The sequence below is a fragment of the Carcharhinus amblyrhynchos genome, chromosome 3 (assembly GCF_965287045.1).
Source record: "Carcharhinus amblyrhynchos chromosome 3, sCarAmb.v2.hapA, whole genome shotgun sequence".
Lineage (NCBI taxonomy): Eukaryota > Metazoa > Chordata > Chondrichthyes > Carcharhiniformes > Carcharhinidae > Carcharhinus > Carcharhinus amblyrhynchos.
Window position 1 is genome coordinate 76,229,139 of NC_137326.1, and position 27,492 is coordinate 76,256,630.

Sequence of the window (27,492 nt, forward strand, 5' to 3'; positions counted from 1 at the left end):
CTTCGAGCCTGCCCTGCCATTCAATAAGATCATGGCTGATCTGAAGTGGGTCACCTCCACTTTCCTGCTTTCTCCCCATAACCCTTAATTCCCCTGTCCATCAGAACCCTATCTACCTGTGACTTAAATATATTCAGCGAGGTAGCCTCCACCACTTCAACGGACAGAGAATTCCAGAGATTCACCACCCTTTGAGCGAAGGAGTTCCTCCTCAACTCCGATCTAAACTGCACTCCCCCCCTTATCTTGAGGCTGTGCCCTCTCGTCCGGCTGTCCTTTCTAAGCGGGAAGAATCTCTCTGCCTCTATCCTATCCATCCCCTTCAGTATCTTATATGTCTCTATAAGATCCCCCCTCAGCCTTCTAAACTCTAACGAGTACAGACCCAGTCTATTCAGTCTCTCTTCATAGGCTAGCCCCCTCATCTCCGGTATCAGCCTAGTGAACCTTCTCTGCACTCCCTCCAAGGCCAATATATCCTTCTGCAAGTGCGGCGACCAAAACTGCACACAGTACTCCAGCTGCGGCCTCACCAGTACCCTATACAGTTGCAGCAAGACCTCCCTGCTTTTATATTCTATCCCCCTTGCTATAAAGGCCAACATTCCATTTGCCTACTTGATCACCTGCTGCACCTGCAGACTGGGTTTTTGCGATTCGTGCACAAGGACCCCCAGGTCCCTCTGCACTGTAGCGTGTTGCAGCTTTTCGCCTTTTAAATAATAATCCCTCCAACTATTATTTCTACCAAAGTGGATAACCTCGCACTTGCTAACATTATGCTCCATCTGCCAGGTCCTCTCCCACTCGCTCAGCCTATCCAGAACTCTCTGCAGACTTTCCACACCCTCTATGCAATTTGCTTTTCCACTCATCTTTGTGTCATCAGCAAATTTCGTCACCCTACACTCAGCCCCCTCCTCCAGATCATCTATATAAATGGTAAATAGCTGAGGCCCCAGCACAGATCCCTGCGGCACTCCACTGGTCACCAACTACCAACCAGAATAGCACCCATTGATTCCAACTCTCTGCTTCCTATTAGACAACCAATCCTCTATCCACGCTAACACCTTACCCCCAACTCCATGCACCCTAACCTTCTGCAGCAACCTTTTGTGAGGCACCTTATCAAACGCCTTTTGGAAATCTAAAAACACCATATCCACTGGTTCCCCTCTGTCTACCGCACTAGTCACATCCTCATAGAAATCCAATAAATTCGTTAAACACAACTTCCCTTTAACGAATCCGTGCTGCGTCTGCTCGATCAAAACATTCTTTTCTAGGTGCCTCACTATTTCTTCTTTGATGACGGATTCAAGCATTTTTCCAACTACAGACGTTAAACTAACCTGCCTTTTGTCTGTTACCTTTTTTAAACAGAGGCGTAACATTAACCGTTTTCCAATCTTCCGGCACTTCCCTGGAGTCCAGTGAATCTCGATAAATAATTACTAAGGCATCCGCTATCACCTCTGCCATTTCTTTCAGGAGCCTGGGATGCATTCCATCCGGTCCCGGGGACTGGTCTACCTTCAGTCCCGTTCGTCTATCGAGCACTACCTCTCTAGTGACAGTAATCGCATTAAGGCCCTCGTCTCCTACCATCCTTCTATCTTTAATATCCGGCAAACTATTCATGTCCTCCTCCGTGAAGACTGTGGCAAAAAACTTACTTAAAGCCTCAGCCATTTCCTCATCGCCCACCGCTAAATCCCCCCTCTCATCTTCCAAGGGTTCAACATTCACTCTAGCCAGTCTCTTCCTCTTTATATATTTGTAAAAACTTTTACTGTCTTTTTTTATATTTAGAGCTAGTTTAGCTTCATACTCTATCTTTCCTTTCTTTATCACCTTCTTAGTCATTCTTTGTTGATTTTTAAATCTTTCCCAATCTTCTAATTGCCCACTATTTTTAGCCGCTCTGAATGCATCAGCTTTTAATTTAATACTCTCCTTTATTTCCTTCGATAAGCATGGCTGGTTATCCCTTCTCCTACAGTCCTTCTTTACCATCGGAATATATTTCTGCTGAGTACCAAAAAAGATCTCCTTAAAAATCCTCCACTGTTCCTCAGCCATCCTACCAACCAATCTGTGCCCCTAATCTACATTCGCCAATTCTGCTCTCATCCTATCATACTCCCCTCTGTTCAAACAGAGGACACAGGTTCGGGACCCTACTTTCTCATCCTCCATCTGCATCAGAAATTCAATCATACTATCGTCACTCGTCCTAAGAGGATCCCTCACAAGAAGATCCCTAATTCTACCTGCCTCATTACACAACACCAGATCTAGGATAGCTCGCTCCCTCGTAGGTTCCGTTACATACTGTTCAAGGAAACTATCCCGACAGCATTCCAAGAACTCTTCCTCAAGCCCACCGCATCCGACTTGGGTCATCCAATCAATATGCAGATTAAAATCCCCCATAATTATCACCGTTCCATTTATGCATTCATCAATTATTTGCTTGTTTATAGCCTGCCCCACCTCAAAATTATTATTTGGGGGCCTAGAGAGCACACCCACCATCGTCTTCCTCCCCTTACTATTCCTTATCTCCACCCACAACGATTCCATGTTTTGCTCTTTGGAGCCTATATCTTTTACTACCGCCCTGATATTATCCTTAATTAACAGCTAGTGTGACATGAACCCAAGATCCCGGTTGAGGCCGTCCTTGTGTGTGAAACTTGGCTATTAGTCTCTGCTCAGCGACTCTGTGCTGTTGGATGTCGTGAAGGCCGCCTTGGAAAACATTTATCCGAAGATCAGAGGCTGAATGCCCGTGACCACTGAAGTGTTCGCTAACAGGATGTGGGGGTGTGTGGATGGCCTTGGCAAGATGTTCGTCTTCATCAATGACATGTTGAAGACTCTGGAGAAGATGTCGTAGCTCCTCCGCTCACACTTCTTGCCTTCAAACAACCGCAGAACTTCAAACAGACTATTGTCCGCAGCAAACTACTCAGCCTTCAGGAGAACAATGACCACAACACCACACAACCCTGCCACAGCAACCTCTGCAAGACATGCCGGATGATCGACACGAATGCCATCATCTCATGTGAGAACACCATCCACCAGGTACACAGCTCTTGCAAGTCGGCCAACATTGTCCACCTGATACACTGCAGGAAAGGATGTCCCGAGGCATGGTACATTGGGGAGACCATGCAGGCACTACAACAACGGATGGATGAACACCACTCGACGATCACCAGGCAAGACTCTTCCCTTCCTGTTGGCGAACACTTCAGTGGTCACGGGCATTTGGCCTCCGATCTTTGGGTAAATGTTCTCCAAGGCGGCCTTCACGACATACGACAGCGCAGAATCACTGAGCAGAAACTGATAGCCAAGTTCCGTGCACATGAGGATGACCTCAACCGGAATCTTGGGTTCACGTCACACTATCTGTAACCCCCTTGACTTGCCTGGGCTTGCAACATCTCTCTTACTGTCCTGTCTGGAGACAATACACATCTCTTTAACCTACGCTTACTGCTATCTCCACTCACATCGTCTGCACCTTTAAGACGTAAATAACTGTAAAGACTTGCATTCTAATCAGTATTCTGTGAACTGTGGGTGCCTTTATATTTTCTGTTTGTGATCAGAATTCCCACTCACCTGATGAAGGGGCAAACCCTGAAAGCTAGTGGCGTTTACTACCAAGTAAACCTTCTGGACTTTAACCTGGTGTTGTGAGTCTTCTTACTGTGTTCAAAATTCATCACAGAGCTCTGTTTAAAAAAACAGCCACTTGTAGATAGGTTAGTTTCAATTTAAATAAAAGATCTGCATCGGAAAGAAGACCATGGAGTCCCCTTGAGCCTGTTGCACCCTTCTTTATATCATGGCTGACCTTTGCCTCCACTCCAGACAGATTGACCATCTACAGGCCCGAGCTCTGAGCAGGTTCCAGATACAAATCTCACCAGCAGCTTCTTGGGAATGGGTGCCTCTTGGATGAAGTCAACTTAAATCGAGGCTCTTGGATGTTCCCTTGAACCCCATTTTGATGGGTACAATACAGGCTCAGGCCCAAATTTGTCCCTTAGAGCTTTTGACCCCCGTTTTACATCTGGGAAATGAGGAATTCCCCTCAGTACTAGGCAGAACAAGATCAGCACCCTTAATATTTGGGTGATGTAACCGTGACCTTTAGTGGCATCTCCTTTTAAGCAGCCGTGTATCCCGTACAATCCACTGGCCTACTTCATTGCATCCACAAATTTACTTTTAGTTTATCAGTTGCCCTACAATTATCTGCATTAAGATTTAATTGACTATTTTGAACTCTCTAATGTGATCAGTTTCCTTTCAACTTGTCAGGTGTCTAAATAACATTTGATGCTGCTCACATATTCAGATTCGTGCACAGAGAGAACACTTGCAAAGAAGTATTTGATAATTGAAATATGTTCATTCTTGTGATACAGCTGTCTGTGCCAAATAGTATTCATGCGTCAACTATGTTTGCTTTGTTGTCACCACGCTTTGCCCAACGTTCAAATCCACCCACCAGTCATTGTTCCTCTTTACTCATATGTTGATTCAAAGGAACTAGGACCAATGTTAAAGTCACTGTGAGCTCACACCTCCATGGCCAGTGTGAGCAGCGAGAGGTGTAAATTCTGTAAAACTGTGTGTGCCACTGCCACCTGAACAGTGCCTTGCCTGGCACCTATGAGGATATTGTTGTGATTGCTGCGTGTTGGATTCCTTCCTCTTGCAGGCAGAGACTGGACCTGATGCGGGAGATGTATGATCGTGCTGCTGAAGTGCCTTCCAGTGTGGTTGATGACTGTGACAATGTTATGACTGGTGGGGATCCATTTTATGATCGCTTCCCGTGGTTCCGGTTGGTTGGAAGGTAAGAATGCATTAATTTTTTTTTCTGGAATTACTGATCTTAAATCTAATCATTGTAATGCTCTGTGGAAATGAGCAGTGATGCCAATCAGAAATTCTGATTCATCTAAAATTGAAAAGATCCAGAATGTTCCAGTTTTAACATTGATTGATTTGCATTAAAATTCGTACTCCCCTTTTCTTTCAAGAAACAAGTAAGTGGCCAGAAGGAGTTCAATCTCACTATGTAATGACTTGCACAGCACCTTAGTTCACCTTCTGCCAACAGGTAATGATCTACAGTAATGCAATTTGGATCTGGATTTTATGTCCCACTTGCCGTGATATGAATGGACACTGCTTATTTCTAGCGTTGCCCCCATGGGAATAGCACAAGGAGGGCAAGAGAGTGGCGACTGTCCACTCTAGACTCTGACTGCTGCTTTTCTCTTGGAGTCTTGACTTGATTTTCACTGGAATGGTGCTGAGGCTTTCTCTACAGTCCAGCCTGCAGTAAGGGTCTTCAGCTTAGGAGAGAGGTGCTTGGCTAATCCAAGTGTAGCTAGTCACCAATCCAATTAAGATGGCACCGAACACAATTGAGCAGCAGGGTGTGTCACCAATAATTCCCATTTCCTCACCAACACTGGCTACAAAGGTGTTTAGCCAGGAAGACACACACATGTATCACACCTTCTCCAGGATTGGATAGTATTCAAGGTGAGAGCACCATTTGTTGCCCATCGTTATCCTGAGAAATCAATGCGAATTTTTGCTTTGAATCACTGTAGCCCTTGTGATGCCGCAGTCCCTCGCAATGGTATTAGTTAGGAGATTCTAGGATATTGAGCCAATGACATTGGAGGAATGGTTGTTTGTTTAATTTATACTGAGGTTTAACCAGTAAATGTGATGCTCAACCATATTCCTTTGATCCTTTTATAACCATCGATTTTCCTTTATTTGCTGCTGTTTCTCAGTTTATCTGTCACATATTAGTGACAGTAGTTTCTTCACCCTGCTGACCTGCCTTCGCCACAGAGGGCTGTCGAATCACCCAACTCAAGGCAGCAGATTTGTTTGTCTCCAAGACCAGGACAGCTAATAAGATTGATACCAACATTAGTGTGCAGCAAGTGATGGACACCATACAGTCTTACAGGCTCACAAATCGCTGCCTAGACTTGAGGGACAGGAAATCAGTAGCTTTACATCTCACTGGATAATATTTATTACAGAAACATGAATTTGTTTCTCTTCTATCATTTGAAGTAAATGTTGACCGGTTTTTATTTGTACTTTTAAACTTGAACACGCAATCTAGGCTGACAGCCCAGTGCAGTACTGAGTGCATGCTGCACTGTTTGACATACCAATTTACAGGTATGATGTTAAACCAAGCCCCCACTTGCTATCTAAGGTAGATGTAAAAGATCCCACAGCAGTATTCAAAGAAAAGCAAGATAGTTCTCCTAGTATTTATCCTTTAACCGGCACCAACAAAATAGATAAATGGTTCATTCAACTCACTGCTGTTTAAGTTCCAGATGATCATTTATTTTTTGAAATGCACTGTGTATCAATAGAAATCTTTCTACCTTCCTTCCCTTCTCCTTCATCCCTTCCCTCCCTCCTTCTCCCCCTCCCTCTCATCCCTCCTTCTCCCCCCCTCCCTCTCCTCTTTCTCCCCCTCCCTCCCTCCCCTTCTTCCCTCCAAACCTTCGTCATCTCTTTTTTCTTTTTTGCTCTCATACTTTCTCTTGGTACTTCACTATCTCCAATTTTTCACACTCACTCTGATAACCATCCATTCCTTTGTCCTTCCCCCATTCCTGTCACCTTGTTTCACAGATGCTCTAATTGCATATTTTACAACCTTAAAAACCTAGATCACGTAGCAAGGTGACAATCAAATCTTTCAACGCAGTGCCCATTCTTCTTCTTGAGTTCTCTGCCAAAGGCAGGTTGGACCCACAGTGCCACACTCTCCACCATGGTGGGAGCAAGAAAGCAGAATGGGGATTGAACTCTTTGCTTTTGACACCATGTTAATCCACACTGGCTGTCCATACAACTAAGCCAACTGACTCCCTCCCCACCAGGAGTCTGAGTTGCCATGCATGCCGTAGCAGGGAGCTATGGATAGTGACGATAGAGGTTCCCGTTTCTTTCCATCACATCGCTGACCAGGAATCTTTCCTATTGGCACCTGTTGGAAGGATTCACAAATTGATACTCAACCTGTTCAGCCATGTTGTAAACACACTTTCCTTTGCTATCAAGGCCTAGAGGGGATCTTGATCCTGGAGTTTCTGGCTCAGAGGTAGGGACTCTACCCACTATGCCACAAGACCACCAGTATTCATTAAAAAATGGTAATATGCTGTGGAGGAATTTCTGTGCTGAGGAAGCCAGAGCTGAACCAATTCTGCCGCCTTACAGAGCGTACATCCCTACCTCAAATCAGGTATATTTTGTCCAATGTGGTAGACGAGCACAAGAGAAACCTGGGGTTGTGTCCTACTCTGGGAGGAACCTGAGATCACTGGGGCCTGGCATGAGTATTCATGGGCCTGTGCAGGTTCCAGTGATTTTCTCATGCATCTCTGGCCAGATGATTCCTTGCTAGTACAGTGACAGATGCAGAGCTGCAGCCCAGGCTCTGCTCCAGCCAGAAACTGCTGCAACACGTCTAGCTGAGAGAAGCAAGGGAGTCTGTCTCATTTGGAGACAGCAAAATCTAATGCTCAGTCAGCAAGAGGACTGCAGTGGGTCTAGTCCGAAAGCTGGTGCAGGGAAGGAGCTCTGTGGATTGAGGTCCAAACACAAAGCAGGTGGATGTGCGCTGGGGATTAAGATGCCAAATTGTTTCAGGGAAAGAATGGCCCAAAAATGAAAGGAGTGTCTTGGGATTGGGTCCAAATGTGGAGCCAGGAGGGAGCTAGTCCCTGGTGATCGAGATTCTAAAGGGAGGGAATGTACTGAGAAGAAGCAGGGAGGGGGGTTGCTGATGATTGGGATTATGATTCAGAGTAGGAAGGGAGTGTGTTGGGGATTGAGGCCCATGACTGGATTAATTGAATCCAGAGGCTGACCATTGCAGAGAGGCTGGACTGTAAGAGAGAGTATCAGTCTAAGGGATGTCACAATATCACATCTGTGAGGAACATTATTTGGTTATGTCTTTGGTTTTGAGAGCTGTGGAAAATGTTACTCAAAAAAGCCACATGGGTGTATTAAACCTGACACATAGAACACCAGTAAATTTTGGTATTTCAACAGCACTAGCTAAGCAAGGCAAATAATTAAATAACGTTGCATAAAATCCGTGGGCCACTCGGCAACTGGTCAGGGAATTCATTGAGTCAGTCTGTGACCATGATGAACCACTCGGTCATAGAAAGGAATCAAGACTGATCTGCTATCTCTACATATCCACTTTAATACCTCAGTAATGAAAATCTATCAATATCAGCGTTAGCATTTACAATTGATCTGGCATCAATTGCTGTTAACGAAAGAGAGTTCCAAATTCCTGGTCACCCTTTGTTTGTGAAGAAGGTGATCAGGAGCAATAAATACTGATAGCAGTGATATCGTGAATAAAAATAAGGAAATGGGGGACATGTTGAACACTCACTTTGCCTCTGTATTTACAGTGCCGGAAGGGGTCAAGGATTTAGCTGTAAATTTTAGACTATGTCCCCAGTCACAAATTCCCCAAACAAGGGAAGTAGTTTCTGTCTATCTCCTTCATCTGTTCCCCTTATTTGTTGAAGACTTTGTTCAAATCACCCCTTCACCTTCTAAATTCTTGGGAATACAACCCCATTTTACATGTTTGCATCATGCAATCTAACCCTTAGTGCCTGGGTATGATTCTGGTAAACCTACCTTGTTCTCCCTCCAAGGCCAGAATATTTCCTAAGGTGTGGTACCAGTACTGCTCACAGAGCCCTACCTGTAGTCTAACCAAGACTCTGTATAGCTGCAGCCTTAATCTCCACCCCCTTGAACTGTAGTCCTCTAGATTTAAATGGCAGCATCCTATTGGCATTTCTGATTATTTTCTGAACTTATTTTTATCCTTTCAATGATTCAACTTTGGATCTCTCTTAGATTTAGCTTTTCACACATTTGGAATGCACCTTGTTCTATTTATTTTCTTCTTAAGCCCCTCCATTGCAATCCATTTGCCACAGTTTTGCCCATTCACTTAATATATAAACATTGCTTTGTGATTTTGTAATTTTTGCAATTTTTAATGTAATTTTGTAATTTTTAAAAATGTTAATTTTTAGTTTTAATTTTTAACTTCTGTCCACAATCCATTGTGGCACAGTGGTTAGCACTGCTGCCTCTCAATGTCAGAGAAGTGGGTTTGATTCCATCATTGGGTGACTGTCTGTGTGGAGTTTACATGTTCTCTCTGTGTCTGGGTGGGTTTCCTTTAGGTGCTCTGATTTCCTCCCACAGTCAAAAGATGTGCAGGTTAGGTGTATTGATCATGGTAAATTGGCTCTTAGCACCCAAAAATGTGTAGGTTCAGGGGATTAGTGTGGTAAATGCGTGGGATTATGGGGGTAGGGTGGGTGTGGGATTGGGTAAAATGCTCCGTCGGAGAGTTAGTGCAGACTCGATGGGCTGAATTGATTACTTCTGCATTGATTCTATGACTCTTATAAGATGACGATGTTTTGTGCTAAGATGCTCAGATATAAGGGGGTGAATTTATTATAAACATGTGAATTAGCAGGAAAAGGCCACTTGGCCCCTCAAGCCTGCTCTACCATTCAATAGATTCATGGCTGGTCTAATTTTAACCTGAACTTCGCATTCCTGCCTACCCCGATAACCCTTCTTCCCTGCTAATCAAGAATTTATGTACCTCTGCCTTAAAGATATCCAAAAGTTCTGCCTCAACCACTTTTTAAGGAAGAGAATTGCAAAGTCTTGCAACCCTCTTAGAGAATTCTTTTCACCTCATCATTGTCTTAAATGAATGACTACTTGTTTTTCAACAGTGGCTCCTAGTTCCATCTTCCACAACCGGAAATATCCTGTCCACATCCATCCTGTTATGACCCTCAGGATGTTTCAATTAAATTGCCTCTTATACTTTCAAACTCCAGCAGATGCAAGACTAAACTGTTCAACCTTTCTTCATAAGACATCCTGCCTATTCCTGGTATTATTCTAGTAAGCCTTATCTGAACTGCTTCCAGAGCACTATGAGAGACTTTATTAAATGCCTTTGAGAAGAGTACATGTAAATATAGACATTCCCTGTTCTCTACTTCAGTCACCTCTCCAAAACATTCAATCAGGTTCATCAGGCACAATCTATCTACTCTTACAAATTCATGCTGTTTGTCTCTGAACAGCGGAACATTTTCAAGGCATTCAATCATACTATGCTTAATTATAGACTCCAGTATATATATGTATATATATCTTATTGACTAACCTTTCTTAGATGTGCAATTTTCCAATCTAGAGCAATGAATTCTGAATCAAGAGAACTTTAGAAGATTATAGTTCAGGAATGTTCTTATCTGGTTTCTTTAAAACGCCAGGATGAAAAAGATCTGGTTCTCATTATTCTCTTCACCATTATTTTGCCTGTGTGAATTTTGGTGAGCTCTTGTCCCTGCTTCCATGTCAGTTTCCTTGAGATCTGCAGCATGTTGATCCCCTTCCTCTACCGTAAATACCAACACAAAGTTCAACATATCCACTATTTTCTTACTTTCATTAATGATATTGCTGCTGTCAGTATTCATTGTTTCTGATCACCTACTTTATCCTAATATTGCAATTGTGTTGATTTAGACAGTCTTTCTGGTTTCCTTTCCAGTTTCCATTTTTGTTGCTGTTACCATTTGGTTAAGTTTTTCTAATTTTTGTATCTCCTGTTTGCCAGGTTTGATGTCAATTTGTGTATGCTTTTGCTGTCAGTTTTTCTTTGTCATTTATTGCTTTATAAAACATATATGACATGGCATTTGATTTTAAGCAAGTAGAACTCTTGTCCCTTAAGCGTATAAACTATTCCTGCAACATCATGGGGTGATTCTCTGACCTCACTACACCTGGCGCAGATTGCACCAATCCTGGAGAATAGCGTGCAGGCCTAAAAATTGGCTTTGCAACTGGTGCCAAACAGTTTGCGATCCTCCCAGCCCTTTCTAATGGTGTAAACCAGATCACACCCAGAAAGGGTCGGAGGCCAATTAGAATATTTAAAATAGTATTTAAATATGCATAACCCTTTTAACTCCCAGTGCACAGAATCCTCTGGCCTCTGGTGCGGCGTGAGAATGGCAAAAATGACTACTGGTCTCCACCAGCAGAGACCTGGCATGATGGTCACATTGGAGGGTTTGGAGACCACTGAAGCCCCTGGGTGGTCGGGGAAATGACTGGTCCCAGAGTAATAGGGTGGTACTGGCAAGGGGCAGGGCCTGAAGGGGTCCTTGAAGGGGGCCAGACATTTAGGTGAGTCCATAATGGGGTATTGCTTTTTCGGGTGGAAATACTGATGATGGCGAGGTTGGATGAGGGGAGCCCCATGTCATCTTCATGTCTGAATGGTGTGAGGAAGAGTGACCTGACATTTTTTGACCGCTGGGAGGGGCGGGGGGTGAAGGGGTGAGGTTGCTCCTGTGGACACAAGAGATGTAGGGGGGGTGGGGAAGGTTTGGCCATGTCTGTGGGGAAGTCTGAGTGTCCGCGGCAGGAGGACTGGGCCTTCAACTTAACTTTGAGATCTGGGCACCTTTTAAAAATGGCACCCTGATCTCTGAGAAGCTGGCCTTGCCAGCATCAAAAAAAAATTCAAAGTTTGGGAGAATTCCGAGAATCTCCCCAGGCAAATGTGGTTGAATTGCAAATTGAATTGCCCCAAACGAACCAGCAGGGATCTCACTGGTTTTCCTGTTGGGGGCATCGCTTGTGGGAGAATTCCCCCCATTGTTTCAAACAGCTACCTTGAACACACAGAAAATTCACACGAAAATAAAATTCCCCTCTCTGCCTTTGTTACATCCTTATCAAATCTCTACATTTATGCAACTGACCACTTCTCAGCTGCTTCCTCTGAAGTGGACATCTAATGCTCACTTAAGGGCCTCATCCCACTATTGCTGGTGTTCAACCAACAGGAGGTGGGGCAGTTGCCACACGGGGAGCCCGAACGGCAAAACAATGTTGTGTTATTTTATGGGCTCCTGGTGAGGTGTGGAGCAAGAGGGCAGGGCTTGGGGGAATGGTTTGCTGGTGGTGGGGTACCTTCGTTGTCAGGCACTCAGTGCATGAATGAGGGTTTTAGGCTGGCTTTGGGAAGAGGTGACCACTGAGGGCCTTTTCTTCCTGTTCCAATGAGCCAGTGATGTCCCCATGATCTCCATGTTCACTTGCTTGTTACCTGTGCCCCTCACTGATCATGACCTCTGGTAGGTGCATTACCAACACCTACCACTGCTGCCCCATCAATGAGGAACTGAAGACCTCTGATTGGTTGGTAGCTCTTAAAGGGTAGAACTTTTGTCCTCAGGGTGCTTGATCCTGGGAAAGGCCAGCCACAGGCCACTGAAGTACTGACAGGCCTTAATATGGCAGGCCTTCCCCAATGGTATTGATGTGGGGCTCTCACCAGCTCTCCCACAAGTGACCAAGACCAATGAGACCTAGAATCATAGAGGTTTACAGCATGGAAACAGGCCCTTTAGCCCAATTTGTCCATGCCGCCCTTTATTTTTTAAAACCCCTAAGCTAATCCCAATTGCCCCTATTTGGCCCATATCCCTCTATACCCATTGTACCCATGTAACTTTCTAAATGCTTTTTAAAAGATAAAATTGTACCCGCCTCCACTACTACCTCTGGCAGCTTGTTTCAGACACACCACCCTGTGTGTGAAAAAATTGCCCCTCTGGACACTTTTGCATTGCTTCCCTTTCACTTTAAACTTATGCCCTCTAGTTTTAGACTCCCTTACCTTAGGGAAAAGATATTGACTATCTACCTTGTCTATGCCCCTCATTATTTTATAGACCTCTATATGGTCACCCCTTAGCCTCCTACACTCCAGAGGAAAAAGGTCCCAATGTATTCAGCCACTCCTTATAACTCAAATTAACCTGGATTAAATTCCCATGGATATCCCATGTGATATCCTCAAGGTTGAATTTGTGCCTGCAATTAATTCAATTAGTTCCCATACTCAATGCATTTTTATAAAGTACAATTACTTGGGCAACACACCCTAATCTGGTCTTTAGCTTCAATGTTTTTCTCATATGTTTCACCAGTCTGTCCAATCATTGGGTCATCATGAGTCCATTCAGCCCAGTCATTGAGTCAGTGTGAGTCCAATCAGTCCAATCGTTGGGTCAGTGTGAGTCCAATCGTTGGGTCAGTGTGAGTCCAATCGTTGGGTCAGTGTGAGTCCAATCATTAGGTCAGTGTAAGTTCAATCGTTGGGTCCGTGTGAGTCCATTCTGTCCAATCACTGGATCAATATGGCTTCTTTCAATGAAATGCAAGGAATATCCACATATGTTTACCTGTGTATGTTGTGTCTCTGCCATTGACAAGCTTTTCAAGCCCTCTACCACAAATTTTTTGCTGCATCTGCTTGGGAGGAACTGGTAGATTTCCAGTGTCTTGCCCTCATAACTGCCATTTGAAGCAATGACCCAATGATTGGACTCACATTGACCCAATGTTTGAATTGACTGGACTCATGCTGTGAAGCAGCTGACTGCTGAATAAAGTTTACAAAGTATTTGCAGCACAGAAACTGGCCAATAAGTCCATGCTCCAAATGACCCTCCTCCCACTCTTCCTTATCTAACCCCAGCAATGAATTCTTCTGCTGCTTTCTCATTCCATTGTTTATTTAACTTCCCCCTATATAGAGTCTATTCCCCACACCATCTTCTTGTGTTCTCTATCATAACAATCTTCAAGTAAAGAGGCTTCTCCTGAATTCCTTAATGGATTTATTACTCAGTATCTTGTTCCTTAGCCATAAGTGGGAACATCTTCTGTACTTCTACCCGAAAAAAATCACTAACTTAAGGATCTCTATCAAGTCACCCCTCTTCGATGAGTCATTTTTAAACCCTGTTCTCTGATTTGTTTGTTGGGGAATAGTAACTAATAGAGTGGTTAGTGGTGTCTCAGCACAGCTATGTACTTGTTGAGCAAGGTGTTATGTCTTCCAGTCTCTGTTAGAAATCCTCTTGATAGGCATATTGGTATTACAGAGGCTTTTCCATAGCAGGCAGATGTCTCAACCTGCTGAAGATGTGCCCCCATTGGAGGGGAGTGGCAAATCCCAGCTTTTAGCTGTCTGTCCTCACTGTGGGGCATATAGTCAATGCAGAAGTAATGTGCTGTATTCTGTGATGAACAGAATCTTTGACCAGCGCTGTGTTGTGTACCAGGACTTAGCCCTGTAAATTCAGGAGTACAAAGAGGATTACGTTGAAGCCATTAGTCATTGGTCCCAAGTCAGTTTGCAGGCAGCCAAAAGGATTCTTAAATAATCCCATTAGCAGACACGATGGGCTTAGTAAATTTTACAACACAGATGACCATTGATCCAGCTGTTCATGGTGCACTAAACCCATGTTCTTCATCCTGGTCACCACCCTTGCTCCAGACTGTATATTGACCAATCCCCATTGTTATATTCCAGAAAGCCAATTGGTGAAGGGTAGAACTGGACCCAATTTTTACACTATTTAAGCATTTATTTACAGAGTTGCAAATTACAGATAAGTAGTCTAACACAATCATCACAGTTTCCATTTGTATCTATAGAGGTGTGAATTAATCTGTTCCTATCTATAGAGGTGTGAATCGATCCCCATTTAATGCCCACTATTGAACACAATCCAACACAATTAAGAGATTCCCTTCTTACTTAAAAGAAATAGTTTATATGCACAACCAAAATCTCAGAAGAACTTAAATCAAGATAAATTATATTCTGTAGAAAGCATTTCATTGTATGACATCTCTTCAGGACTCTAAACAATTTCTTCAAACAAGCTTTTCGTTTTGTTAAAAAAAATCAGTTGATGAATTGCATCCACCCACTTTGCTTTCTCTCTAGTATTTATGAGCAGTCAGAAAGGTCAATCTGTAACCCTGTTGGAGATCCAGCAAGGTCTCCCCCTCCAAGAACCAAATACCAGTGAAAACCTGTAACCTGTCCAAATCTTAGCTTGAATGAGCTAAATCTAGTATTGAGGGGAGGTGGTGATGTAGTGGTATTATCACTGGATGATTAATTCAGAGACTCTGGGAACCAGTTTAAAAAAAAAGACTGGATTAAAAGATCTAATGGAGACCATGAAGCTGTTGTTGTAAAAACCCATCATGTTCACTAATGTCCTTCTATGTGGAGAAATCTGTCATCCTTATCTGGTCTAGCCTATGTGCAACTCCAGCAACCTAACAGCTCTCTGAAATGGCCTAGCAAGCCACTCAGTGTTCAGGAGCAATGAGGAATGACCAACAAATGCTGGCGCTGACCCACATCCCATGAAAGAATACGTCAATCTTTCATATAATCTGTTAAGTATCTTTCCATGCAATGACCATCTGTTTCAAAGTTCAATCATGCATCATATGCAGCTTATACATTCATCCAAAAATTCATTATTATCAATCTTCACCGCTATCCAACTGATGATCCTATTGCTCTATTCCCCATGGCAGGTTATCTGGCTGCAGGACAGGCAAGCCACACAAAATGGTATAGACTTCAGCAGGAACCAAACATCCTGCCAGCGTTTATGGCAAGTTGTATCTGCTGCTGGCGAACATGTAGCAGGAGAGGCCAGAAAATCCCACCCAATACCTTTCATTTTACTTTGTGTAAGGATCAAAACCACCCAGGCCATTCTCTGCTTGTTATTTGGTTGGGATGTAACCCCTGTCACATATCCACTTCATTCTTCCACTGGTCATATGGTTCACAACTCTGAGAACATCAGAGGGTTATTATACCCTGACAATTTATATTTGCTTTCTGATATTTTCCACAATGGTTTCTAGGATTGTCTGAAAAGTGTTCTTTGTTTCCGACCTTCACCTTTCACCCTGCACATGGTCAGTGCAGGCTTGGAAGGTCAAAGGGCCTGTTCCTGTGCTGTAATTTTCTTTGTGCTTTGTTTCTTGGGCAACCACCATCTGCTACCACGTTATAATCAGAAAGCCATTTGACGCACTGTAGAACTGGAGCCAATTTTTACACACTTTTAGAACCATTTATTTATAAGAGGTGTTTCAGTCTGTGCTTATATATAAAGACATTAGTGAATCCCCAGTTCATGCCCACCGCTTGCATACAATTAAACACAATTCATATACCCATGCTGTACACCCTGTACTGTGCACTCCCGTGTTCAACGCAGTGTACCAGTCACTCCTGTGTTCCACACTCGTTACTGGTCACTCCTGTGTTCCACACCCTGTACCACTCACATGTTTCACAGCCTTCCTTGCCCAAGTAATGAACCATTCCACTTCTAGTGAAAGAGTGAGGTCAATGCATGGTGAATTTTAGTGAGCACTGAGCATACAGTTTGAATGTCATATTGTGATATCCTGAAAAAATGATGAATACTGTTTTAAAGATTTCTGCAATGTGCTGTTTACACTTTCTGTACAATTCACTGGAAAATGCTGAATTTTGAAAATTTATTTGAGAACTTGCACTCTGGGCATCCACTTCACCAATCAATCCATGTGTCTGCTGAGTCTGATTTCCATCCACAAATAAAGGCTGTCTTGGCATGCATCAAAATATCAACAAGGCAAGGTGAAACTCAGTGAGGACTGAAATGATTTGTTGATCTGTGCGTGTAGCTTGGCCCTCTGAACATCCTCATACACTTGCTTCTTTAGGTCAAGGATTGGTTGCTAAATGAACATCCATTTCTGATTTGGATAAAAGTTTCCTTTGTAAAAAGTAAAACTAATAGGTGATGAGGAAGGTGGGAATTGTCTTTGGGTGGTGTTTGCAGTGTCCAATTTTCCAATCCCTGGGTTGGTTATTTGATTGACTTTCAATTCCTTTGACTGACCACACCAGGGATAATCACTGACTTGTTGATGGGGAAAATATTTGACTAATGGACCATCATATCACACTATAGCTGCTGAATTGTTCATTGACTTTTCCAGTTACGCTCACCAGACCTGGCAAAGAACTAGAGTCGGGGTGAGGAGGATATATTTCAGGCAGCGAGTTGTGATCTGGAATGTACTGCTTGAAAGGATGGTGGAAGCAGGTTCTCTAGTAACTTTCAAAAAGAAATTGGACATACAGCACACTTGGAAAAGGAAATACTTGCAGGGCTATGAGGAAGAGCATGGGGATGGGATTAATTGGATTGCTTTTTCAGAGAGCCTGTATTGGCACAATTGGCTGAATGGCCTCCTCCTGTATTATATTATTCTGTCCTCGTTGCAAGTGCTACCAGGCAAAAACCAAACATGGTGACAGCAAGGCCATGTGACTGTCCAGTGATGTGGATGCCAACTGCAAGCTTTGCTGTATGAAACACTCTGATAATGACAATGAATCCGATTGGGGTGTTCCAAAACTAAACTTGAGTTCTGTGAGGTCAGCAAGAGATGGGTCAGAAGTGGTCAGCGGGCAGTGAGAAGCGCTTGGCTGAATCTGGTGCTTTCTTTTGCACCTCAACAGGTGGGATAATGCTGCTAGGATGTGCTTCTTCCCAACACCATCATGGTCATTCAGCAGGCACGTCACTCTACAAGATCATTTGCTGGTGTGATTTAAACTTTATACAATTGTATAATATTATAACATCCTAAGTCAGCTTTCCAGTTTTTCTTATTTTAGAAAGTCTATCCATTGCACATCAGCTTTGCCAATGGGTGACCCAAATGGATGGTATATTTCTCGATTGGACTCTGCTCTTTGTGTCCATTGGCAGCTTGACAAAAATTCTGGCCACCACAGATACGTAATAGGAAACAGCTTCTGACCATAGCTTACTGACTTCAGATTTCCCTGGGGCTAACTTGACAGTATATTCACTGTCAGTCAGAGGGTTTCTTACAGCTTGCGGAATGATGAGGTTTTTATTTAACATGTCTTTGTCTTGTACTAACCCTAGTTCCCCTGTCTCTGGCTGTACTAGTTCTCCCATTTTCAACACTTGCATGACTGAGCGCATGGCTGATCTCACCCCCTCCCCCACCTTCTCGAACCCTGACTCTGACATCACTGAGCTCGCAGACGAGCACCATGATGGGAAGGAGGAGGAGGAGGAGGAGGAGCTGGACGATGAAACCTTTCTGGACGATCCCTTTTCTGACCTGGGGGGAGACGAAGGGTACCAGATCCACCATGATGGCCAGGACCCGTTTTACGACCGCTCACCCTGGTTCAGTTTAGTGGGAAGGTTGGTGAGGTCTCTAGAGCATGATGGGAAGGGACTAGCTCTTTCACGCTGAGAATGGTTACCTCCGTGGCAAGTGGTCACGGCACATCTCAAAGCTGTGGGAACCAAATGCCTCAAGCTCTAGGTTTGGCCTTAGGGCTGCTGGCTTACACTGAGGGAGTGGTCTCGCTCAAGGTATGACCTGGAATAAGCTGTACCAAAAGGCTATAAAAAGTGATAAAGTCTTCCTCCGTAAAAAATTGAAAAAGTCAAATGATGCATAGGAATTACAAGCAGCATGTGTATAGACTGCTCCAAAAGTAAAGTCACTTAAGCAGATAGAGTGGAATCCTATAATATGCAATAGAGTGGTGAAATAAAAGTACTTATTGTTACCAGACCATCAGACCAATAATGATTACAGTTGATCTGGAAGTTTATGCAGGGATAAATATTCACATTCACCCACTGACCCTGTACTACCCAGGGTACCATTTGAGCAAGTCGATTTCAGAAGGTATGTATTTGACCGCAATGAATATCTGCCCTATGGCTTCCTTGTGAAGTGTGAGACCCGAGCAGAGACTCCTGTGCATGAGTTTCTTTCCACAGAGTGAGATTTGCACCGTCAGTCTACATTATTAACAAGTGATAGTTAGCCGCTGTCTTGCAGAGCAAAGACAGGCTAAACTGACAGGGAAAGGAACATTTCCTTGTATGTTTGGGCATATGGTGACTGAATTGCAGCTTCCACTCTCTGCTTATTCTAAAGCAGAAAAGCACATGAGAAATGAGTTGTGTGGCAACTCACCTCAACTTCAGCCATCATACTTGGCAAAATAAATGGCTCGCTAATAAACCGCTTCAGGTAGAACTTGAATATGAAATCACCAAGATTTGACCTACCAAATCTAATGAGTTGGGCAGTCAAGCTGGAGACCACTGGGTAGGCGAAATTTCCATCTCCTAACAGGTAAACTACTAGTAAAAAAAATCTCTGTGGCTTTGCTTACATGAGAGGTGCATATGTATGGATTCCATTGTATCTCTTAAAGAGAGCAATTTCTCAGTGGGTTCCAGATGGTTGATGATAGGACGCTGCAGTGAGACCTGCAATAATACAGGATTTATTTTCCTCTTGGTGAACTGTTAAGAATTGTGCTCCTTGTTTAAAAAAATTTCTCAGTAAAATTTTTGATTGTTTGGACTGAAATAAATCATTACCTTCAGCAAAACAGAGCCTCACGGCAGTAGGTGCTTCCTCCTCACTGTTTAATGTTGGAGCTCTGAGATTCTGTAGCAACAAGAAACAACACATTGAATGTGTCTATTATCTCCTAATTTAGTAAATAGCCTGACTAGGAACTAATCAGTTTCTTAATTAGTAGAGCAATGTCCAAATAGTAATAGAAGCATTAAGGGAGATGACAAAAGCAAAGTCAAAAAGATAGATTGAAACAACATTTAAAAGTAAAGAGCAAAGAAATGACCAGTAATAATTTTAGGGACAGAGTTGGTCAGAGAATGGATTAAGCGGATAAAGAATCCTATATTGACAAAGGACGTAAGGTGGAGAGAAGGGTACTAAGTTAATTATGGGGCCAGAATTTTGAAATTGGGATGTTGGGAGTGCAGCTTCGTATAGGGTCAAGTTGGGGGTGGTAGAGTTTGTTTAAGTTTGTGTGGGGTTGAGTTTGGCAGACCACCAATGAAGGTTTTGAGGATCTAGACAGTTGTGTAGGTGAGGTGATGTGCAGAGGCAAAGTAATCTTGGAGACAGATAGGAAAGGGGATTAGGAGTTCTGACCAGGATTCAATGTGATGCATTGCAAGCATCAGGGAAGTCAGCACAGTAACTACGGTTGAGGAAAAACAGAGCTCCCATTAAAGGTTCTAGCCTTAGCTGAGTAGTAGCCCCTCCTGCCTCTGAGTAAGAAACGAATGCATTCAACTGACACTCCAGTGCAGCGTTAAGAAAATGCTGTTTCTACAACTTGATCTCTCTTTCTCTGGATCACTGACCTGCTCCTTTCACCATCCACCCCTTACAGTTCTCCAGTGTGTTAGTCAGTCTCAATCCATTCCTAGTCATTCCCTTGAGAAGGATTATGATGCTTAATCCTTGTTGAAAAGACCACTGAATAGTTTGGTCACATGAAGTGAAGATAGAGAATCCTCCAGAGAATCATAAGGAGAGTATCATATTTTAAAAAATGGCTTTGCTACCTGATGTATTTAATGAACTTGTTCAATATGTTGCTTCTGATAATTTCAGGAGGTTTGAGAGCACTTGTTTGGATCATAATACTGATCACTTATATGTTTATTAAAACATCGAGGGTCATTTTGGGTGTCACTGCAGTTGTCTTGTCGGTTTTAATAATTCATGCCATGTTGACATTTATTTATAGCTTAAATTCAGATCTTCTTTCACAGCTGGGAATCCTAATGTTCTCCTGATGAAAGAGCTTGTCCCTTTGCCAGCTCATCTCAATAGGGCATGCCAGGCATTCTGAGTAGGGTGTGCCAGGGCATCGCAATAAGGCATGCCAGGGCATCCAGTTTCCAAACATGTTACAATTTACCTGAATTGGCTATCCAAGCACAGCGGCTTTGAAAACTAATAAAATAATTTTCTTGAACCATGCACGGCATTTTGAAATCTGCTGTGCCACCGTTTTGGAACTTGCTGCACCGCGTGCTGGTTATATTCTGTTAATTTTGTAGGCGCTATATTAGAAGCTGGCTCTACCGTATTTTAAAGTTTAGCCAATGTTTCCTTTCAACTGACTTTCTTCATTTCTTTGTTTCTTGTGTTGAAAGCTTTGTGTTCTGAGCATGCCACCTTTGCACCTCACCAATCTTGTTACCAGCTCCGTACATTCAGTCTGCTTCAAGTGTCTTGCTGGTGTCCAAGATATCTTTTTCTGATGGTCGTATGAGTCAGATGGGTGTTATTATTCCTGTTGGTCCAGATCTGGTGCAGACCCATGTTGCGCTGAATCAATGATGGCACTGCCATGTCCCCCCAAGTCAGCAGGGTAGGAAGGGCATAACTTTGTTAAAGCCTGTTTATTCAGATGTTATTTCTCCTCCTTTAAAATGTATTTAATGAAACATGCTTTCATAACAATTTCTGTAACAGCAAAATTATTGTCCTTAATTTCACTTTATTGTGCTCAGAAACACATTTTATGCTGATGCATTCAGTAAAGACACTCACACTATCATAGTAATATGTCAATTCATAAATCCTGAAAAAGATTCATGACTAAAAATCATAAAATATGTTCTAGGTGCCTGAGACTCACTCGATGCATCAGTTTAATCAGTGTAATGTTTGGGTCAACACCAACATTATGCTTATGTGCACAGAGCAATACTCAGAATGGTGCTGTTCATGGAGGTTTGATAGGGTCTTGATGATGGCATCCTTGAGGATCTGCAAACCTGTCTGGAAATTCCATGGTAGTTGGGAGCCTCACTCTCTGTTCTGTGCTTTTCATGGGCCCTTTATTGAGAAACCTTGGAGAATAAGTATTTGGGAGTGATGGGCAATGGAATAAAAACATACACTTTCACCATCAGGTCCACTGTTCAAATTAGGGGCTGAGTAGATTGGAGTTGTTTTCACTGATGGGATATATGCTGCACAGTCCCTATGTATTCATTGAATGGCATTTGGTACAATTATGTGTGCAATATGTTTCCGATTGTCATCACTACAATTCATCTGGACCAGAATTAGAATAAACCTAATTAAAATGTGTAACTCCAAGCACTTTGAAATATTAGACATGTGTAATACAATTCTCCTCATCTTCCATGTATCTCCCTCTAACCAAGTACATATTAACCACCATTCCAACAAATTGGGCACTAAGGAAAGTCAGGGCACCTCCTCAAATGGAAAAAGAGAGAAAAGGTGACTCCATTCTTCCTCAGCTGGTTGAGTAGTGATATTGGCAGAGGCATGGGGAATATTGAAAGATGAAGAATTAACTTAACCCTCAAAATAATTAATTATGATGCATTAGAAAAGAAAGACCAAAGCATTTCAGTTATTTAAAGAAACTGTATTCTGGCCACCAATTGTTGGGTCTCCTTCACTCAAACTACTCTATTCCCAATGTAAGACATGTTGGAATTTCCAACTTTGATTACCATGAAATTTCCCATAAACCACAATCCTTCTTCAAAGTTAAAGGTCTTGGAACATTGTAAAGAGGTCATTAAGTGGATCAAACACCAAACCATCCAATGTACCTCAACAGTGAATTTAATATTGCCACCACTTGAGAGCAGAAGGTATCTGACCGTTTCACAGAAGCTTGGAGAGCACATTACTGATTCCATTTAAACCCAGTTTTGCAAAGTTGAAATGCACTGTCAAAACCAAGATACTTGAAAGGCATGTGGAGGTTTTGAGAAGATAGTGTCCTGTATCATTACATCTAGAATATTCTTGCTTGTTTTCCACCTTGACATGGAAGTTATCAGAACATGGCAGTCTCCACTCTTTGCCATTGAGGGTCAGTTTCTGGGCATGAGCTTTCACACAGCTGTCCATGGTAGATTGAAGGGAAGCAACCAGTGTACATCTCGTATGTATTGTTTGAGGTCTTCTCAGATTAAACTCTCAAATCTTGGAGAAGTGAGATGCACAAAAGGTTTGGATCTGATTGCCCCTTTGCTGCACTGAGTTTGTTTATGGTTCTCAATGAACTTGCTAACCACTGAAAAGTTACACTGTTTTGAGTAACATACCCATAAGCAGCAATGCCTGCTTCTTCAGTTTAAAGTAATTGAGGCTAGAAAGGCAAGGTTTGAGTTCACTGGAAAGTACTTGAATAAGTACTTGAATTTCAGTGTTTGCTGAGGGTCATGCTTTTAACCTTGGAAGTTGAATACCATGTTGAGAAATTCAGGGAAAGGCAATGCTCATGTTATTTGGACCATTTAAGGAAAATGAAACATAATCCATTAATTAAACCCAAATACCAAATTGTAATTCATAAATTCTGGGCCCTGCCATGATATGCCCTTGCTAAATTTAAGCAGTAACAATGAATTGTTTCAGGATAGAAACATGCTGGAAAATGCCATGTCTTGGGTGATGAATTCTGGGAAGGATAATGATATAAGGAAACCCTGAATGATGGCATGGCAGTGTCTGGTTGCCAAAAATTTCTGGCTCATACCAAAAAAACTCTAAATTTATACATCAAAATCACACAGAACAAGTTATCCCCACGGGTCCCCCCCATCACAAGATTGTTTTCTCTATTTCCCTGCCACCCTTGCTTCCAACTCTGAGTTTGTGAAAAGTTCCATGTGACAGGATATACATTGAAATGCCTGATAAAACTTTAGTTTATGATCAAGTTGAATTCATGAGAAGTTTTAATCTTGTGAGTGTGATCTTCCATTATTTGTGGAAGATCCGCAATTCAGAAAATCAGAAGCTGGGTCTTAGTCCTGTTAAGATGCTGTTTCCTCTTGAAGCAGACTGAATCCACAGGATCCAGTATGGTTGCTTGTATTTAATGCTACTGAATATCTTTCTTTTCTTTTTTTGTATATTGCAGATGTTTTATGTCGACACAGTTTGCTCGATTGCAAAACGGCAGTGACCCACCCCTTCCCCTCCATGCTGATTGTGATTTGTTGATGATTCTACCCTTTAGTCGTATATGTGTGGTTGTCCACGGTTGCTGTCGCCTGGCTGGCTCTGGCTGGCTTTTGATGCTGATTTGTTTTGCTGCTCTTCGTCCTGGCACTGTGGCGTGCTGTATTTGTTGGATGAAGATTATAGGTGGTTCTACTTTGGTCACTCAGGGACTTTAGTCTCCCCGCCTCTTCCCCCATACTTGAATATAACTTCAACAATGGAAATCCTACTGCTAGTGGCCATCTCAGTAAATTCAATAGCCTTTGGGTAAAACCTAGTTAATCAAACATCAAATAATGCATCTTTTCGGTGACTCCACAAGAATCCACTAAATGGATTATTATGCCAGTTCAGTATTCATATCTGTGTCCATTTTCAAATTCTTGATAAACAAGGACCACTACCGGTGATCATGGACAGTCCAACCCTGCCTCCCAAGAACTTACCAATGGTTAAATTGTTTGACAATATTTAGCCTCGCGAGGTATTGTCGTGCGAAGGTTATTGAGGATTTTCTGAGGGATTGTTTGGATATTTCTTCTATTCAACATCTGTGTGTGGCACCATTTAGCATGACACCCAACAGCAGAGTTGAGAGCAAAGATTTGCCTTTCTCGCGGACATTTCAGCATGTTTCATGAGATAAAACATTGTCAAAGTTTGCCTCAGAGTTGGATCCACAAAATTCCAAAATAACAAATGACAAGTCCTGGTAACAATAATCACCTTAAAATGATCAAACCTGAGTTCAGTAAGAGCATCCACCTCAAAACTATTTGTTGTCAACTGCTTGAGAATGGATACATTCAAGAAAATGAGGCACAGCTCTTGAAATAATGCTGGTTAATGGATTTGGGACCGTTTTTTAGACCTACATATATGTCTGCATGCAGTACCATGGAGTGGCAGAATAATGATCCACATTCCCATAGCTTTTACATAAATTGGCTGCACCATCTCCTGTTGATGTTATTGAAGTGAAGTACACTGCAGAAAATGGATTCTTCCTCATAGCAGATGCGGTGGGGAGGCCTACCTCAGGGCTTTCAGCTGCAGAATAGCTGAGGAAGAAATCTGAACCTCTGCAAGTTTGCTCTCTGCACTCTTTGCCAGGTGGGCAGAATAGGTTTTGATCCATTTAAATTACTTGTTTTCCCAATATTTTCAGATCTCATTTGTAGCCAGCTTCTGGAAGGTTGCCTATCTTAAAATGCTTGACAGCTGGGGACTGGATCCTTCCCTGTGACCTCATCTGAAATTGGGCAGGACTGCAGCACAAAATGAGGGAAAATTCCTGGGATGAGGTCTACTGTACTTCCCTCACTCATTGTGTTTTGTAAATTCTTATTCCTTTTATGAGATGTGGGTATCGCTGACAAAACCAGCAGTTGTTACCCACCCCTAAGTGCCTTTGAACTGGATGGCTTGCTAGGTCATTTCAGAGGGCAGTTAAGAGCCAACCACATTATTGTGTATGTAGGCAAGGATAATTGATTTCCTCCTTTAAACCTGATTACAATCAAAATCAGAATCATGGCTGCCATGATTTTATTAATTGAATTTAAATTTCACCTTCTGCCATCATGGAATTCAAACTCATGGCCCCACAGCATTAGCCTGGACCTTTGCATTAATAGTCTAGTGACATTAACACCATGCCACTATCTCTCCCGTGCAAATAGCTGCTCCTTCCCTGTCCACTGCAGGCACAGAGCAGCAGAAAGATGGGCTATGGGTCCCCAGCATATTTTCCTGCCACCCACCTAGTTACTGTTGCTCTTGGCAGCAGTAAGTGGAAGCTGCTTCGTGACCTTCTCATCTTCCGGTTTGACACCTGCCCATCTTTCTGAACCCTGTCGATCCTGATCATTTCCCTCGGTCAGGGGCCAATACTCACACATACTATGCTTCCTTTTGGCAGCAAAAATGCAAATGCTAGTGGATGGGAGATTTTTAAAAGTTAATAAGAAAGGACAAGGCAGTAGTGCAGAGTAACAATGCGAATAATGGTAACTATGTGTGACAGAAAGGGACAGAACATGCTAGCATAGGAGTGCACTAGCAAATAGGCCAGAGTAGGGGAAAATGTTAAAAAAAATTAAAGTTTCTTTATCTGAAAGTACGCTGCATTTGTAACAAGATGGATGAATTGATAAATAGAAATGAGCGAGTATAATATAGCCATTACAGAGACTTGGTGGTAAAGTGACCATGAGTGGGACCTGAATAGAATAGAATCCCTATAGTACAGAAGGAGGCCATTTGGTCCATCGAGACTACTCTCCAAAAAAGCGTCTTATCCAGGCACTATCCCCATAACTGCACGTATTTACTCCACTAAATCCCCTAACCTACAGTAAGGGACAATTCAGCAAGGCCAATCCGCCTAACCTGCCCGTTTTACTGTGGAAGGAAACCAGAACACCTGGAGGAAACCCATGGAGACACAGCGAGAACATGCAAACTCCACACAGACATGTGACCCCAAGGCTGTAAATGAACCCCAGTGTTGTGAGGCAGCAGTACTAATCATTGTGCCACCATGTCGCTCTTAAATTGAAGGGTATTTGACATTTTGGAAGGACAGGAAGAAGAAAAAAGGAGATGGGGACCTCTGTTACGAAAGAATTAAATCAGTACAGTAGTGAGAAATTTTCTTGTTTTGGAGGATCAAAATGTAAATTATTTTGGGTGGAGGTGAGAAATAATGGAGGAAACAAATCACCGGTGGGAGTGGTTTATATAATCCCTGACAGTAACTGTGCTATAGACAGTATAAATCAAGATATAATGGGGGCTTTTATGAAAGTGATTGTGAGAGATTTTAATTATCATACCATAGAATCATAGATTCCCTACAGTACAGAAGGAAGCCGTTCAGCCCATTGAGTCTGCAGTGACCACAATCCCACCTAGGCCCTATTCCCACAACCCCAAGCATCGTCTTGACACTAGGGTCAATTTAACATGGCCAATCAACCTAACCCGCACATCCATGGTTTGGATCAATCAAATTGGCATGGAAAGCCTGGAGGAGGAGTTCTGTATTGTGGACTGTTTCGTAGAACAATATGTTCTGAAACCAAGCAGGGAACAGGCTGGTTTAGGTCTGGTAATGTGTAATGAGACAGGAATAATCTCACAATTAAGGATTCTCTCAGTATGAGTAATCATATGATAGAATTTCACATTCAGTTTGAGAATGAGAAATGTGGATCTGAAATTAGTAAAGGCGTTTACTAAGAGTACAAATACAGGGTTGCTAAAGTGAATAGGAAAAATGGATTAAAAGTTAAGATAAGCAGTGGCAGACATTTAAGGAATTTTTTAAATAAATCTCAACAAAAATAAATTCTCAGAGAAGGATGCACTATTCATGGCTAACTAAAGAAATTAAGGATGGTATCAAATTGATAGAAAGATGTACAATGCTGCAAAGGTTAGTAGTAGTGAGAAGACTAGGTAAACTTTAGAAACCAACAAAGTTTGGTTTAAAAAAGTAAAGAGGGACAAATTGCAATA

The 27,492-nt window shown here is 42.6% G+C and overlaps 1 protein-coding gene across 28 annotated transcripts in view; it reads left to right on the forward strand.

Annotated features, from left to right (window-relative positions):
- kif1aa (kinesin family member 1Aa) overlaps positions 1 to 27,492 on the forward strand; it is a 291,200-nt gene that overhangs the window by 171,793 nt on the left and 91,915 nt on the right. For 11 of the 28 annotated variants that reach the window (XM_080185366.1, XM_080185367.1, XM_080185368.1 and 8 more), the window contains one exon: positions 4,751 to 4,888. In XM_080185366.1, coding sequence (XP_080041492.1) covers positions 4,751 to 4,888 — 138 coding nt within the window. Of the gene's footprint in view, positions 1 to 4,750; positions 4,889 to 18,032; positions 18,321 to 27,492 lie in introns of all 28 variants that reach the window. The other 17 variants (XM_080185350.1, XM_080185352.1, XM_080185353.1 and 14 more) reach the window with 2 other exon arrangements.